Source organism: Trypanosoma cruzi, genomic scaffold, assembly GCF_000209065.1.
Source record: "Trypanosoma cruzi strain CL Brener 1047053517065 genomic scaffold, whole genome shotgun sequence".
NCBI classification, from domain to species: domain Eukaryota; phylum Euglenozoa; class Kinetoplastea; order Trypanosomatida; family Trypanosomatidae; genus Trypanosoma; species Trypanosoma cruzi.
Genome location: NW_001849522.1, coordinates 27,374 through 42,701, shown reverse-complemented (window position 1 = coordinate 42,701; position 15,328 = coordinate 27,374). Strand labels below are relative to the sequence as shown.

General features: G+C 62.2%; 1 protein-coding gene across 1 annotated transcript, besides 2 other annotated features; it reads left to right on the top strand.

Moving 5' to 3' along the window:
- Positions 1–15,328: part of a sequence feature (areas not merged during assembly with more than two copies in the genome that could not be assigned to a particular haplotype) that runs on past both edges of the window.
- Positions 2,039–12,505, top strand: Tc00.1047053511183.140 (dispersed gene family protein 1 (DGF-1), putative; the record flags this gene model as incomplete). The annotated part of the gene is made up of 1 exon (XM_816808.1): positions 2,039–12,505. One exon carries the CDS (start codon positions 2,039–2,041, stop codon positions 12,503–12,505), a length of 10,467 nt encoding a protein of 3,488 aa, XP_821901.1.
- Positions 6,968–7,024: a microsatellite.

Sequence of the window (15,328 nt, the reverse complement as noted above, 5' to 3'; positions counted from 1 at the left end):
TGTTGACATGCCTCATTTTTTCTTTCCTGCTAGAGGCACCGATGGTCCGCGACGACGATTGTTTGTGTTCCCCATTGCGATGGCACGAGGGTGACTGGGCGCCGGCCTGCTGAGTGCACTCGGAGGAGAGCGGATTGTGTGCGCCGTGCCTCACTGTGAGTGTGGGACGCCAATCCACCACGACCTGCTGTGGGGCGTAATTCCAATTTGTCGGGGAAGGGAGAAGTACAGCGCAGTGCTGTGGAGTTGTATGCGCCCTGTCCCTCTCTTTGCCGCCATGTGTGTGCGGTGCGCATGGCACTATCTTGCGGTGCGAAGTGGATGGCGTTGCTTCTGCATGCGTTGTGCGGCGGGCTTTTCTTCTCCATGTCTTTGCCCTTTTGTGTGTGGGAAGGTTGTGGGAGAGGATATATGTGCGGGAGTGAGCGTGGGTGGCTGCCAGCCTCGCCCTGCGCATTGGAGAATTCCACACACGTGGATTTGCTTGACGGTGTTTCGAGGCACCCAGGGTATGGCGAGGAGGAGGATGAGGAGGATCTGTTGTGGGCAGAAGGTGGATGTATGACACAGTCCCCTTCCGTGTCCTTCCCGATGTTGTTGGCAGTACATACTGAGAGCGTAAATTTGAGCAAGTGCGGGATGAAACGTTTATTCCGCTTTGTGCGTACTACTCAATCGTCGTCATTGCAGGCGGTCGTCACGGTGCGTTGCGGTGCGGTGCCGTTTGATGAGGGAGGGGCGCGATGCCACGGCTGCTGCGCACCACGACCATTTATTGCCTCTGCACCGTCATTTTTGTTTTTTAGTTTGTGTGATTTTTTTTTGCGCTCGCATAATGTTTTCTTTTGCTCCACGATGAATTTGTTGGAGGAACTTTGGTTTTGGTGTCTGCTTCACGGTGCTTCGCCTTGTGTGTCGGTTGCGGTGCTTCCACGTGGTGCCAAGGCGTTTGATGGGGTGTTTATTCTTCTTTTTGCGCCCTGCAGCCGACCTTGTTTGGTCATGGCGGCAGCAGTGGAGCTCTGCGACTGTGCACTTGCCATGCGTGTCTCATCTTTTGCCGCTGCTCCCTCGTTGTGTTGGTGGGGGAGGAGACGAGCGACTGCGTCGGTGGAGTTGCGCCCCAGTGGGAGAGGGAAGGCACCGACCGCTGCTGACGGCGACGGTCTTTGCTGCAGGCGATGTGACGGGAGGACGTCACCGGTGTCACAGTCAACCGAGATGGATGAGGCCGCACTGCGTCTTCCGCCCCTCTCATCGTCCTCTCCGTCCACTGCAGTCACACGCCACACGCACCGCAGAGCGGCGTCGCGACCACCATCCGGATGTCTGTGAGCCAATTGGAATGCAAAATCGATGTGGACCCTTTTTCCCCGTGTTTGAGTGCCGCCGTGCTTCCTTGTGTTTCCTCTGTTGTGTATTTCGGGCGCGCATGTTGCCGCTGATTGCTGTGCAATGCCGACTCGCGTGAACGAGGAACGATGCTTTGACTGCTGGCAACCGGCGAGCTCTCCACTCCACTTACGCACCAACACCAACAACACCTTTCGGACGCGCTTGATGGCCGGCGGTCGTAACGCTGCCACGTGGTCTGCCTCGGCTCTTGTGTGTCGTGCACGGCATCGGGACCGCCCTGTGATGCAGTTATTCGGTAACAGGAGCGGTGCCAGTGGTCATGTGGCTTTTTGCCGGGATTCCGCCACTCGGCACGGTGGCTGTACGGGGCTGTGTGGGCGGTGGGAGGGCGATGGTGTCACTGAATTGATTGCGTCTGTGCGGCTTTGTGTCGGCGGCTGTACTATGAAGGTTATTGTGTATGACCGGATGCCTCTGCGTGCCACTGTGTTTGATTACTGTTGTTGTTGCTGTCTTTTTTGAGCGTGCAGTTAGAGATACTTTTGCTTGACCAGTACAACTATCGTTTCAAGGCGTTAGGGATTACTTGCAGTATTAGGATTAGCAGTATTAGTATAGCGATCTGGCGGAATTGTGTCACTGGATTCGCCATATTCAGGAAGGGATTTGCTAGGCAGGAGTTATGGTCGACGGGGCGAGTGCGACACGCCACGACAGCCTTGTTGGTACTTGTCTGGGTTGGTGGATGCGGTCTGCGGTGGGTGCGTGTCCGCGCAGCCGGCACCGTGTGCAGCGCAGGGCCATTGCGGCTGTGCGTGTGGCGCTGCTTATGGCGTTGGCGCTGGTTGCGGTGGCGGCGTGGATGCCCGCGGTGCATGCGGTGGTGTTGCGACTGCGGGGCGGCATGGTGGACAGAGCCATCACGGTTGGCCGCGCCGTGGACACGGTGCTGATGGACGGCGTGTACATCACGAACGGCGTGGCTGTGGTGTTCGACGTGCCTGCGATGCTTCCCGGCGCGCTGCGCATCGAATTGAGGAACTGCGTGTGCGACGGCGGTGCGCAGATCTACGTGCGGGGCTACAGCGGCGAGCCGGCGAGTGACCGGAGCCTGGAGGTGAGCGTGAGCGGGCTGTCCGGGAGCTACTGCTCGCTTGTGTTTGTGCACAACATGCCGGCACACACGAACGTGACGGTCCGTGACTCGACGATTGTGACGGCGGGGCCGATGCGCTACTCCCAGCTGAGTGGGCTGACGGATGCGGTGGCGTCGCCGCTTGTGCTGCATGCGACGTCGCTGTTGCAGTCGCAGCTGCGTGTGAGCAACACTGTGCTGAGGTCGTTGCAGGCGGGCGGGTCGGCGGTGCATGTTGGCGGCGGTGTGGACCTGCTGTCGAGCGCGGTGTTGCTTGACGGCGTGTCGCTGGAGGCGTCGGGCGGTCCGACCGCGTCCGCGATGCATGTGGCGTCCTCGTCGCGTCTCAGTCTGTGGAGCCACTCGGTGTTCTCCGTGACGAACGTGTCGGTTGTGAGCAGCGGCGGCGGCATTGTGCTTGGAGAGCGCCTCGCGGTGTTTTATTCGGTGCTGCGCTTCGTGGGCGTCGAGGGGCCTGTCGCGTCGTCACTGGTGCGCTGCGACGGTGGAACGGTCGGTGCCGGCGGGTGGCTGGAGCTGCGCGACGTGTGGGCGGTGGGCGAGGCGTCGTCTGTGGCGTCGTTGTTGGGTGTGACGCTGAGCGGCGGTACCGTGTCGATTGTGCGCTGCGCTGCCACTGGCGCGACGCTTGTCTCCGGGCTGGCAATCACGAGCGGCACCGTGACCGTGCAGTGCAACCGTGCCGGCGACGGGGTGCTGCAGAGCGGCGGCGACTACCGCATGGCCGGCCTGCCCTCCGTGAGCGTGGTGCCGTGCGACGGCTGTGCGGCTGCGCTGACGTGCTTTGATGCGCTGACGGCGTCGTTTTCTGACTGCGTGTGCGGCTGCCGCGACGGCGGTGTGGGCGAGGCGTGCCTGCCGTTCGACGTGCCGCCTGCGAGGTCCGGCGGCGGTGGTGGCGGTGCGGAGGACTGCGTGAGCGGCGTGATGCTGACGGAGTCGGTGACGGTTGGCGGCGTGCGTGCGAGGGCGTGCTTCGACTCGGTGGTGTTCAGCGGACCGATCACTGTGGCGGTGGACCTGCGCTCGATGGACTTGTCCGCTGACGCGCTGAACGTGACGCTGCGCCAATGCGTGCTTGAGGGCGGTGCGCAGCTGCGGATTGGCGGTCTCAGCGAGAGCACGGCGCGCCTGATGCCCCACGCCCTCGTCAACATGACGAACGTGACGTCGCTGGAGGGCACGATCGTGCTGCATGGCGCGATGCCGCTGCACTCTACTGTGTTGCTGGCGAACTCAACGCTGCGCGCGACGGTTGGAGGGTCGCAGTACGTGCCAACGACCCGTGGCCACGAGGGATTTCGGTACGGCCCCGCGCTTGTGCTGGACGGCGTCCGGCTTCTGTCGACGCGGTTTGTCTTGACGCGGTCGACGCTGGTGTGTGGCGGGGGCTCGTGCGCTGCGATCCTCGTGGAGCACGGCCTTGGCGCCAAACTGTCCAGCGTCTTCTACATGGACAGCTGCGCTGTCAGTTCGCAGACACACGTGATGTACGCTCTTGCGTCGGACCTGCGCGTTGGTGGCGGCTCCGTGTTCTCCATACAGAACAGCTCGTGGAGTGCGCCGAGCACCGAATACGGCAAGGCCGCGTGTGTGTTTGAGGATGTTGTTGTGGCTGGCGGCAGCGTGCTGCAGATTGTGTCCAGCACGTTCCGTCTCGGCTTCGCCATGCTCATGGCAAATACGCTGACTGTGACCGGCGGCAGCTGGCTAGTGCACCGTGACAGCGAGTTCCACACCGCCTACGTTGTGTACATAGTCAAGGAAAGCAGCGTGGCGTTCCGCGATCGGAGTGTGTGGTCGATAATTGACAACAACTTCACGTACGGCTCGTACTCGTCAACCATTGTAAGTATGACAAACAATTGGTCACCGCCGTCCGACACGCACCCGATCATCTACGGCGTGTGCAACGCGGCAAGGGGCTCTCCTGTGACGAATTACCAATACGACCTCAACATTGGAGCACCCGTGATGGTGCTGGACTGCGGTGCGTGCACCGTGGACGCCGTGTGCTTTGCTGCGAGGACGAGCAGCATCAGCGGCTGTGAGTGCGTGTGTGCTGCTGGCGGCCACGGCGACACGTGTCTGCCAGCTGCGGTTCCGGACGGCCTTGGGCCGCTCCCGCCCCCCGACGCGAAGGACACGGAGGTCCGCTGCGTGCACGGTGGCAGCGTCAGCTCCGTGGACGTTCCTGATCCCGGTGTGCGTGGTCTGTGCTTTGTCAACGTGACGTTCACTGCCCCGATTGTGCTGGAACTGTCGTATTTTGACGCGCCACAGCATACACTCAACATCACGCTGCTGCATTGCGTCTTCATGGGCCTGTCGATCAAGGGGAGTGGTGCACGCGTGCACGTGAACGTGGTCTCCTCGATGCTGGATTCTGGTGAGCTGGTTTTTCAGGGCCATTTTGGCGTGAGCTCCCAGATACTGGTGGCGGGCAGTACGATTGTGACAACGTCGGGCCACGCCATTTTATTTGTGAAGTTTGCTCTCAGTGCGAATATGACGCTGCTGCTACTCGACAACTACATCGAGGGGAGTAGGCACGCAGTCTATTTCTCCAGTGGTGTTGTTGTTGATGGTGGCGGGATTATTGTGAAGGGAAATACGCTGAGCACAACGGAGGACGATGAGGGTGTGGAATCATCTGTTTGCGTTACTTCTGTTGATGTGAGGAACGGCGGCTACTTTGACGTGGAGAACAACACGATGAGCTCGGCTAACGGCGTTTATCTTTTTGGGGATACCACCGTGAACTCCGCGGGGCTGTTGCGAGTGGCGGACTGCGCCTTTGTCGGCAGGACAGAAATTTTTGATTCCGCGCTGGTGTATGTGTCTGGCTCGGTGACACTCGAGGGTGGAGCGCAGTGGCGTGTGGAGGGCAACAGCGTGGGTGCAGCCTCGGTATTATCTATTCCGTATTCCTGGCAAGAAATTCAGCTGTTGGGCAGCGGCACCACCGTGGCGCTAGCAAACAACCGTCAGGTGGAAAGAAGCGCACTCTTTGCCAAGCTTTTTAAATCGAACACGATTGTTGCGTTACCCGCGCGGTTTGTGGTGGGGTGCAACCTGCAGGGCGATGAGGAGGTGTCGTACGACTATGTGTTTCCGGAGGACGCGGTGGTGTTCAGGTGCGGCACGTGCAACGATGACTCGGCGTGCTACATGCCCGGGACGGAGTCGGTGGACCGCGGCTCGTGCTCGTGCAGCTGCAAGGACGGATGGCATGGCGCGTCGTGTCTTCCCTTCGAGGTGCCCGACGCGGTTATGCCGCCCGTAGCGGAGAGAGCTGTTGACGGCGACACGAGCTGTGTGGTGAACCAGACGCTGACGAGCCTCGCGCTGAAGATGTGGAAGACGCACCACTGCTACGTGGGTGTGACATTCAGCGGCAGGCGTTCTGTGCTGACGTTCTTCCTCAACAGCATGCCGCTGCATCTCCCCATCAACATCACGCTCACCGGGTGCACATTCCGTGAGGGTGCCGCGCTGCAGTTTGTTGGGGGTGTTGGGGCGGTCGAGTCGTCCGGCGTCCTGATCCGCGTGAGCCAGACGGTGATGCGGTCCTCCACCGTTGCTTTTTTACGTGCCCTTCCGCAGCGCTGCGACATCGCCATCACGGAGGTTGATGCGGTACAGTCCTCCGAGTTTGAATTATCGGGTACTGTGTACAGCATGTGGAGCGTGTTTTTGCTGGGAAACGTTGTGTTGAATGCGTCAACGCTGTTGGTCAGCAACGTCAAGGCGCATGCAACGAATCGTGATGCGCTTGGTTTGTACTCGACTGGGACACTGACGCTGGTGGGTGGCAGCTCGCTGTACGCGCGGTACTGCAACTTTGAGGGATACATACACGTGTTCTACGTTCACAGTCTCAGTGTGAGTGACCACTCCGTTTTTGCGCTGCTCAACAATACGATGTTCTCCGGGGTAAGTCTGCTGTATCAGCACCAAGAATTCAGCGTGTCGGATCACAGCGTGCTGCGCGTGGTGGGGAACAGCGGCTCAGCTCGATACGCCATCTATAACGATGACTTGTGGACTGTTCAGCGGTCAAGCTGGTTGGACTGGCGCGACAACGACGTGGAGGTGGGTGCGATGTTCTACGACACTGAGTCCGCATTTGTGACCATTGACAGCAGCAGTGTTTTGACGCTGACGGGCTGCAAGATGGGCTCGACGGGGTTGTCGGTATCCTTGCTGAAGCGGATTGAGGCCGGTTACCGCTTCGTTGCTGGGTGTCTGACGGTTGCGGGACGGGAGGTGACGACGGCGGCTGAACTGGAGCTGAACGGCATTAAAAACGTGACGACGGCTGCTGTGTGCGGGCAGTGCACGAAGGAGGGCGACTGCTTTGCGCCGCTGACGACGGCGGTCATTGACTGCAAGTGCCAGTGCGCTGCTGGAGGGCACGGCGATGCGTGCGTTCCGGCGCCTGTGCCTGCTTGCCCGCCGCCACCAATAACACCGCTGCCGCCAGTGCCGCCCACACCGCTGCCACCGCCGGTTGGTGAGTGCATCAGCGACATGGTGTACCCCGAGGTTGCGCAGGCAGTGGGCGGCGGGCTGTCGTGGCTGTGCTACCGCAACGTGACGTTCAGCGGGGGCGGCATGAGCCTAACGGTGCTGATTGGGGCGATGACGGGCGAGGTGGCGAATGTCACGTTCGATGGATGCACGTGGAGGGACGGCGCCGTGCTGTTGCTGTTGGGCAACGCGTACGCCGCTGTGGGGTCGCTGAACATCCTCGTCGCCGGCAACACATTTAGTGACGCGCTGCTCAGCCCGGAGGGTGTGTTTCCACCGCACACGAACATCACGATCAGCGGGAACCGCTTCACTGTCACGAGGCTGATCCCTCGACCGGGTTTGGGCCTTAGGAAGCCGTCGTGTATTGCGATGAATGAGCTGGCGATCAGCAACGACTCCGCGGTGGTGCTGAGTGGCAATGTGTTTCAGAGCGTGACGGCATCGTCAAGCGCCATTTACGTTGTCAGATCTGCGCTGAGCGTGTCGTGGCACTCCGTGTTTGCGGTGGTGGGCAACACGTTTCATATGGCTGGCGGTGACGGTACGCTGATACATCTTGAAGGGTCTAGCCAATCCTCATCGCTGAGTGTACTGAACAACTCTGCCGTGGTGATCCGAGGCAATCTTGTGACGAGGCCCGTGCGGTACTTTTTATTACTAACTTTGGCATTACGTGTGGAGTCTCGGTCAGCGGTTGTGTTTCAGGGCAACGACATACAGGGAAGCTCGGTTGCGTTTTTCCCAGGCTACTCTTCCTGCATCTACTACAACTCCTGGCTGCAGGTGAGCGGCAACCTCTGCCGTGAATCACCATCGGAAGCCCTTACTGTTTTTGACCCCACGGTGAATCTCCGCGACTCCACGGTGTCTGTGTCCGGCAACCGATTCATGTCCGGCACTGACAAGCCAACAGCTCTGCGGATATCCACGGGGTCCCGCGATCTCACAAACGGAGCGATTTTGGCTGAGTGCAACACCGTGAACGGCGAGGAGGAAGCGAACTACGTCATTCCGTCCGTGTACAATGCCACCGTTCTGGCCTGCAGCGATCCATGCGCCCTTGCGACGTCGTGCTTCCCTGCGTACACGACTACGGCCTCGAGTGATGGCTGCGCCTGCGCTTGTGCTGAGGGCGGCCACGGCGATGCGTGCCTGCCCGTTGCTGCTCCCGAGCCACCGAGCACCGACGGCGCCGATTTGTGCGTGCGGGACGTGCGTGTGGATGAAGTGGTGAACGCCGGTCTCGGGACGTCGGTGGCGTGCTACGTTGGTGTGACCTTTGCGGCGGACGTCGTGGTGGACGTGGCGTCGATGTCGGGGAGCGTGCGCAACGTGACGCTGGCGAACTGCACGTTTGTGGGCGGAGCGAGCCTGTACGTTGTTGGGTGGCGTTCCGACCCGCCTGCTGGCGAGCGCGCCGATGTGTTGATCAGCGGGCTTGAGTCGCGCTCCGGCGGCGGCGTGCTGGTGGCGAACCGATACCCGCCGGGCTCGCGCATCACTGTGGTGGACTCGGTGCTGATCGCAGAGAAGCGTGTTGTGTACCATGACGCCTACGACCTTGGCGATGCCTCCGCGTGCCTCGTGGTGCACAACGTGAATCTGACGGGGAGCGTGCTGACCATCGCGCGCACGCACGTGGCGGCGGTGTTCCGCGACGCTGTTGGCGTGCTGGTGGTTGGCGGCGTGGCGCCGTCGTCGCGCGGCGCGCTGTACGTGGACGGGCTGTCGGTGCAGACGGCGCTGGGGCTGTGCGTGTCGGTGGAGGGCGGTGTTGCTGCCAGCGGCGGCTCCGTGGTGGCGTTTGTTGACAGCGACTTCCTGCTGTGCAAGCATGCGGTGTCTGTGCGTGGGATTGTGAGCGTGTCGGGCTCCGCTGTGGCGCTTGTGCGGAACGAATTTTCGTCGACGGAGGACTACGCGGTGACGTTTTATTCGACGGTGAGCCTGGCTGGCGGGTCGATGCTGCTGGCGAAGGGCAACGTGCACGACGGCGTCTCGAGGGAGATGCTCCACGCCGCTGGCGCCGTGACCGCTGCTGGGAGCACGCTGAGCTTTGTGCGCAACCGAGCACTGCTGCCGCGGATGGTGTCGGTGAGCCTGTCGCTTGCGGCTGGGGCGCATTTGAGGGTGGCGTGCAACGACGCGGGTGGACGTGTCCTGTCGACGACGGAGGAGTACGCTGCGGCTGGTTTTGGCGACGCTGGGAGCATCGACGTTGTTGGGTGCGACGCCTGCGACAGGGACACGCACTGCTACGCGCCCGGTACGGCGTCTGCGAGCATGACGAACGGTGTGTGCGTGTGCGCGTGCGGCAGTGGCGGGTACGGCGAGGCGTGCGTGCCTGTGGGAGCTCCCGCACTGCCGCCCGCTGTGGGCACCGCGTCGAGTGTGTTTGTCCGCGAGAGCGTGACGGTGCGGTCGGTGTTCGTTGTGCCTGCCGGCGCGAGCGAGGTGACGCTGCGCCACGTTGTGCTGGACGGCGTGAGTCCTGTGCTCTACGTGCCGTGGATGGCGCGGGACGGCGTTCGGATCGTTGTGCAGAACGTGTCGTTGCGTGACGGCGCCGTGCTGTACGTGATGGGCGGTGGAGCGTTGCGCGGTGCGGTGGCGGCGGGGAGCGACGAGAGCGGGCCGGTGGAGCTGTCGGTGTGCGATGTGGAGGCGCTGAACGGTGCGCTTGTGCTGACCGGCACGTTTCCCGCGGGGTCTGTGCTGACGGTGACGGACTCCCTGCTGGTTGCCGCGACGTCGACGCCGCTTGTGTATCTTCCCGGCTCGCGGTCCTCGCCGTACGCACCGGTGCTGGTGCTGTCGGGCATGCGTCTCGTGCGGTCCGTGCTGGTTGTGTCCGGCGTTGCTCTCGTGACCGTGGTGACTGGTGGGCGGACGGTGGTGGTGGACGGCGCGGTGCTGGAGCTCGTCGGTGGCGGTGTCGCGCTGGACGCGGCTGTGTTCGGTGGCGAATATGCGTTGTACGCGAGTGCGCGCGTTGTTGCGTCGGGGGGCGCTGTGCTGCGCGTGTCGGGGAGCCAGGTGTACGCCGCGCATGGGTTGGTGTTTGACGGCGGTGTGGAGGCCAACGCGTCCGCCGTCGTGGTGAACGACAACGCCGGTGCGCTGACCGATGGCGCGCTGCTGGAGCTGCGGGGGTCGGCGTCGTTTGTGTCCGGGTCGTGGCTGTCGGTGCGCGGCAACAGCATCAGCGGCAGGCTCCTGTCTGTGCCGTCGTACCCGCGCAGTGCGGATCTCGTGCAGAGCACGCTGACGCTCCATGGGAACGCTGGCAGTGGGCCCGTCGTGATGGACGGCACCGTTGCGCCTGTGGGCGCCGGCCGAAGGTTCGTCGTGGGGTGCCTGACGCTCAACGGGCAGGTGCTGCGGCCGATGGACTACAGGTCCGCCGGCATCATCGGGGAATTCCGTCCCGTGGCGTGTGGGGTGTGCGACGCCGACGTGCGCTGCTTTGCTGCTGCGACGAGGGCGATGTCAGGGTCGTGCGGCTGCCGCTGTGCTGAGGGCGGGTACGGGCGCGACTGCCTGCCGGTGTACCTGCCGCACGTGGACGGGTGCAACCGCACGCCCGCTATGCCGCCGCTGAGCCACACGGCAACGCTGACGGAGACGCGCAGCCCGACACCGACATGGACGCCAACTCCGACGCCGAGCCTGAGCGCAACGCACTACAGTCCGACGCGGTACGGGCCGACGGAGACCCCGCAGGTGACGGAGACGGTGGCGCTGTCGCCCACGCGGACCCCGACGGCGTCGGTGAGCAGCACGCTGTGGTGGAGCGACGTGGTGTGCCCTACACTCACCGTGACGACGACGGCGGCTGGTGGGAGCCTGACGCAGAATGACATCCGCGGCGGTGGGAGCGCCGTCCCGACACGGCTGATGGTGGCGCTGCCGCCGCCGTTTCGGTGGGCACGCGACCCGCAGCTTGGCACGCATCTGAGCTTCGTGCCGGTGTCGACGGCGCAGCCGAGCGGGTTCGGCGGTCCGTGGGGAGCGATGCTGCGCAACGCGACGTGGGTGCGCAACGCGACGAATCCGTCCACCGTCCTGGAGCTCGCTGTGCCCGTGCACCGCGGTTACTTCATTGCTGCCGACGAGACGATAGTCATTCGCTGCGACGCTGCGGCAGTGTCCGGCGGCTGCAAGGGTGTGCTGCTTGGGTCCTTCACGATCAGGTCCGCCACGCTGCCCGCCGCTGCCAGCGCCCTCTCGGCGATCACCGGCGTTGTTGCGGGTGCGACGGCTGTTGCGGTGGTGGTGACCGGCGGGCTGGGCTCCATCCTGGAGATGCAGGCACTCGGCGTGTTTGCGAGGATGTCATGCGCCTCGGCGCAGGAGCGTGCGAGCACCGTTGCGCTGCCGTACTTCCTGTCGGTGTTCGCTGCCCGTGACCCGCTGTGGATGGTGGTGGGCAACGCGCTGCTCGCCGCTGTGTTTGGGTGCGTGCACTACAGTGTGACGGTCGCCTTCGAGCGGTGGCGCGGCGTGGACGCGGCGAGTGCGTGGGCGGTGATGCGCTTCCCGAGCCTGACGTACGTTGTGGGGCACGCGATGCACCTCGGCATCTTCTTCGGCTCCGTTCTTTCACTGGCGATGCCCGGCGCCCGCGTGCAGCACCGCGTGGTCGGCGTCGTTGGCGTGCTGTACGGTGTGGCGTTCCCTGCTGGCGTGTGCTACTTGATTGCCCGCCACACGGGCGCGAGCTTCGAGAGGTACTGGCAGTTTTCGAGGAAGCCGCTGCACGAGCGCCTGCTGTACCCCGTCGGGTATTGGCACCCCGCGGTGCAGCAGCGGATGTACGGCGGCATGCTGACGAACATGAGGGGCAGCCACGTGTACTGGTGCGTGTTCCAGCTGTCGGTGCTGTGTGTGGTGTGCCTGATTGCGGCTGTGCACCCGCCCGTGGGAGGCTGCCACGTCCAGTACTTCTGCATGGCGGCTGTGCTGCTTGCGGGTGCGGGCGTGGTTGCCTTCATGAACATGATGCGCTCGGCCTTCCTGACGGTGATGCGCACTGCGAGCTTTGTGCTCCTTGCGGCGCTGTGCGTGGTCAGCGCGGCCAACCACCTTGCGCCGAGCGACGGCGGTGCGAGGGCGTACGCGGCTATCGTGCTGCTGCTGACCACTGTGCTGCTTGCGGTCACTGTGTACAGCGTCGTTGTGTGGTACGTGGAGGACCGCCACTGGCAGGAGCTGCGCGAGCCGCTGCGTGGCGGACTGGAAGCGCTGCTGCGCGATGACGAGGAGAGCGACGAGGGGACGCAGAAGCCCCACGAAATGGCGTCATCGTCGTACGCCTCAGGCACCACCGCTGCGTCGTCGTACCAACCACCCGCGCCGCCATCGCAGCTCATGGCCGGTGGCACCCGCTCAGACGCACTGAGCCTGTTCGACCGTGCATCCAGTGCGAGCCGTATGATCAATTACGCCGCCATGTGACGTACGCCACGTGGAATTAGTAAATATGCGGTGCTTGAGGCGCCATGGCTGTGCTGCGCACCACAGCCAGCCGTCGTTAACGGCACCTACAGTGTTGTTGTTCGTTGTTTCTATCGATTTGTTTCTATTTTGATCGGGTGCTTTCAGGAGTTTTTCCCTTTTCACGCTGACTGTGTGGAAGGGATTGAGTTGTCGCTCTTGTTACTGCTGATGTTGTGTTGTATCGGACTGTAATTTCATGGAGTTGCGTGCGAGGAACCCAACGCTCGTTTTGTGCAATGGAGGAAGGATCCAGCGAACCGCCTAGTGGAAGTAATGAATTGCAGCTCTGCCTTACCGCGGGTTTACATGCAGGAAGCGTTACAGTCCACAGAAGCAAGGCGGCGACAGAGTGGGAGCAGGGCTCCGGGTTTCCAGGAAAGTTTTCGAGCGGGATTATGTATAGAGGCACGACGCATTGCCGTGATTCCGGCTTATTTCGTTGTGGCGAGTGCACGGGGTGATTGATGTCTCTTTAGCGGTGGAAGTGACGGACCAGGCCATCCCAGTCACGCTCCACACTTGTCCTCGAGCGCACCGCCGCCATGGCAGGATCCCTCATGTGTGCGCGTGGAGCGTGGCGGTCTTGGATGACGCGGCATTGGGATTCGTTGCCCGTTACGGCCCGCAATTTTGTGTGTGCAGGAGGTGTGACGGCCACTTCCGGCAATTTGCACATCCCTTCACGGCGCGGCCTTTGATTTAGTTGGCGCACCGCCTTCCATCGGCAAGGGATGTTGTTGCGGATTGGCCACGCTGGTACGGGGATGCCTCCACGAGGAATTCCTTCTTTTCCCAATTCCCCTATGGCCCTCCGAAATTCATGCACCACAGCAGACACAGAGCGGTGTGGTGTTAGCACGGAGAGTACGATATTCACCGAGACTGTTTCCACGGCAGCGTGCGTCTATGCGCCTTCTCGTCGAATCGTGGAAGCACGCGAGCACACGTCGACGGTTCTGGACCACCTGGTGACTCACATCGTGGACGTGCTCTTTTTTCTCGCCCGCAGCACCGAGTAGCGCACACACGGATGCAGCTTGCCTTTGGCCACTGCGACATACCCAAGAACGAGGCATGTGATGCATAAGCCGAGGAGGCGTCCGACCTCGCACAGCTCAGAGGCACATGGAGCACCGGCATCGTTTTCATTGGCCGAGGGTATTATTTGTGCCCGACAGCTCAGGCCAGAAGCTTGCCGCTCCACTGTATCAGGCGACTGGGAACCCACGCGCACGGACGCCGCCCTCACTCGTGGGGAAGAGGCCGCACTGGACCGCCTCCGCACCGGAGTTTCCCACACAATACGGATGGCTGCCACGGCCACTGCAACCTGCCATCCCACGCACATGCCGTTGGTGCGGCGCGGATGCCGCACAGCAGGCACGCAAAGAACTTTGCACGGAAACGCCTCCTCCTCCCGCTGGACCTCACCCCGCCACGATCCGATGCCCGGCAGACTGCCCGGTGTGCGGCAAGCACTGCAGTTGTCGCACTGGTGTCGTGACGCACATGGTTAACGCCCATGGCATTACGCGCTCTACCAGGCGCTGCGGAAAGTTAACTTTCCCGGTGAGTCGGAACCGCCAGAAATCCCACCGGAACCACCGCCCAGCACTTGAGCGAGGACGAGAGCGAGGGACGGCACACCGATCGCACCTCCGCCGCAGACTGCACGGCCCAGGCCGAAGCCACTCCCATGCAGTTTCCACACGGCGTCGTACGAAAGGCAAGCCGGAATCGTACTTTATCTTCGGCACTTCCACAAGCAAGGGTTCCCCCGACAACTAGAAGGCGCTGCCAGGAATATGAGGGTCTGACGGCATACACCCCGTTCGAATGCACGTACTGTGAATTCGGGGCTCAAGCGAAAGCGGGACCACCATCCCGCATACGAGCACACGAACACTCCAGCACAGAGCCACGGTCGGCACCGAAGAAGGAAGCACTTCGTAAATGCCCTTGATGCGACAGGCAGGCGGGCAGTGCCGGGGGATTGACCACCCACACACGGCACAAACACCCAACAGAAAGAAAGTCGTGACACTAAAAATGGAGATTAAATAGCCACGCACTGCAAGGCTTGAACCTCCGCATGAAGAACATCAAACCCACACAGAAACCCCGCCTCTGCACAGGAGGAGAATGCCACCGAGAAACAGTGCACCGTGAGCCCAAAGTGGCACGCACACACATGCGTTGGTGGACGTCACGCTGTCGCTGATGTCACGACGGCAGAGGGGTCAGGCCGCCGAGAAGGCGCACGTTGCCCGGTGACGAAATCCCGATGGGATCCCCACCAGTTTAGTTTCGCTGTCCAGCATGCGGGTGTCAGTGCCACAGCAATGCCTGACTGACCCGCTACCGCACGGCACGCCACGGGCATCGACCGGGCATTGTGAAAACCGGCCGACTGGAACTGTGCGGAGGGGCAGGTCGGCATTTACTCCGCTGCCCGGCTCTGCAGGCGCCCAGAAAAAAGCATGGAGCGGACATTGGAGAAGTGGGGAAGTCGTGCTTCACGGAAATATTGGTGTGTCTCCACTTTGAAGTGGAAGGTCTCTGTCCCATCAGTATCTCCGCGCGGCGAGAAGGCACGAGGCTCCTCGCAGATGCGGCAGGCCGTATTTTCTCCTGGCAGGCTGCCCTCCTCTCCTTTTTTCATTTATGGCGTCCATGTTTGGTTGGTTCTGTGATTTGTTGTTTTATTGATTCTTGGCGGCAACGGATTATCGAGCCACCGCACTGTCCCCGGGGCGGGTGCGTAGCGGTGGTGTGTGCTTC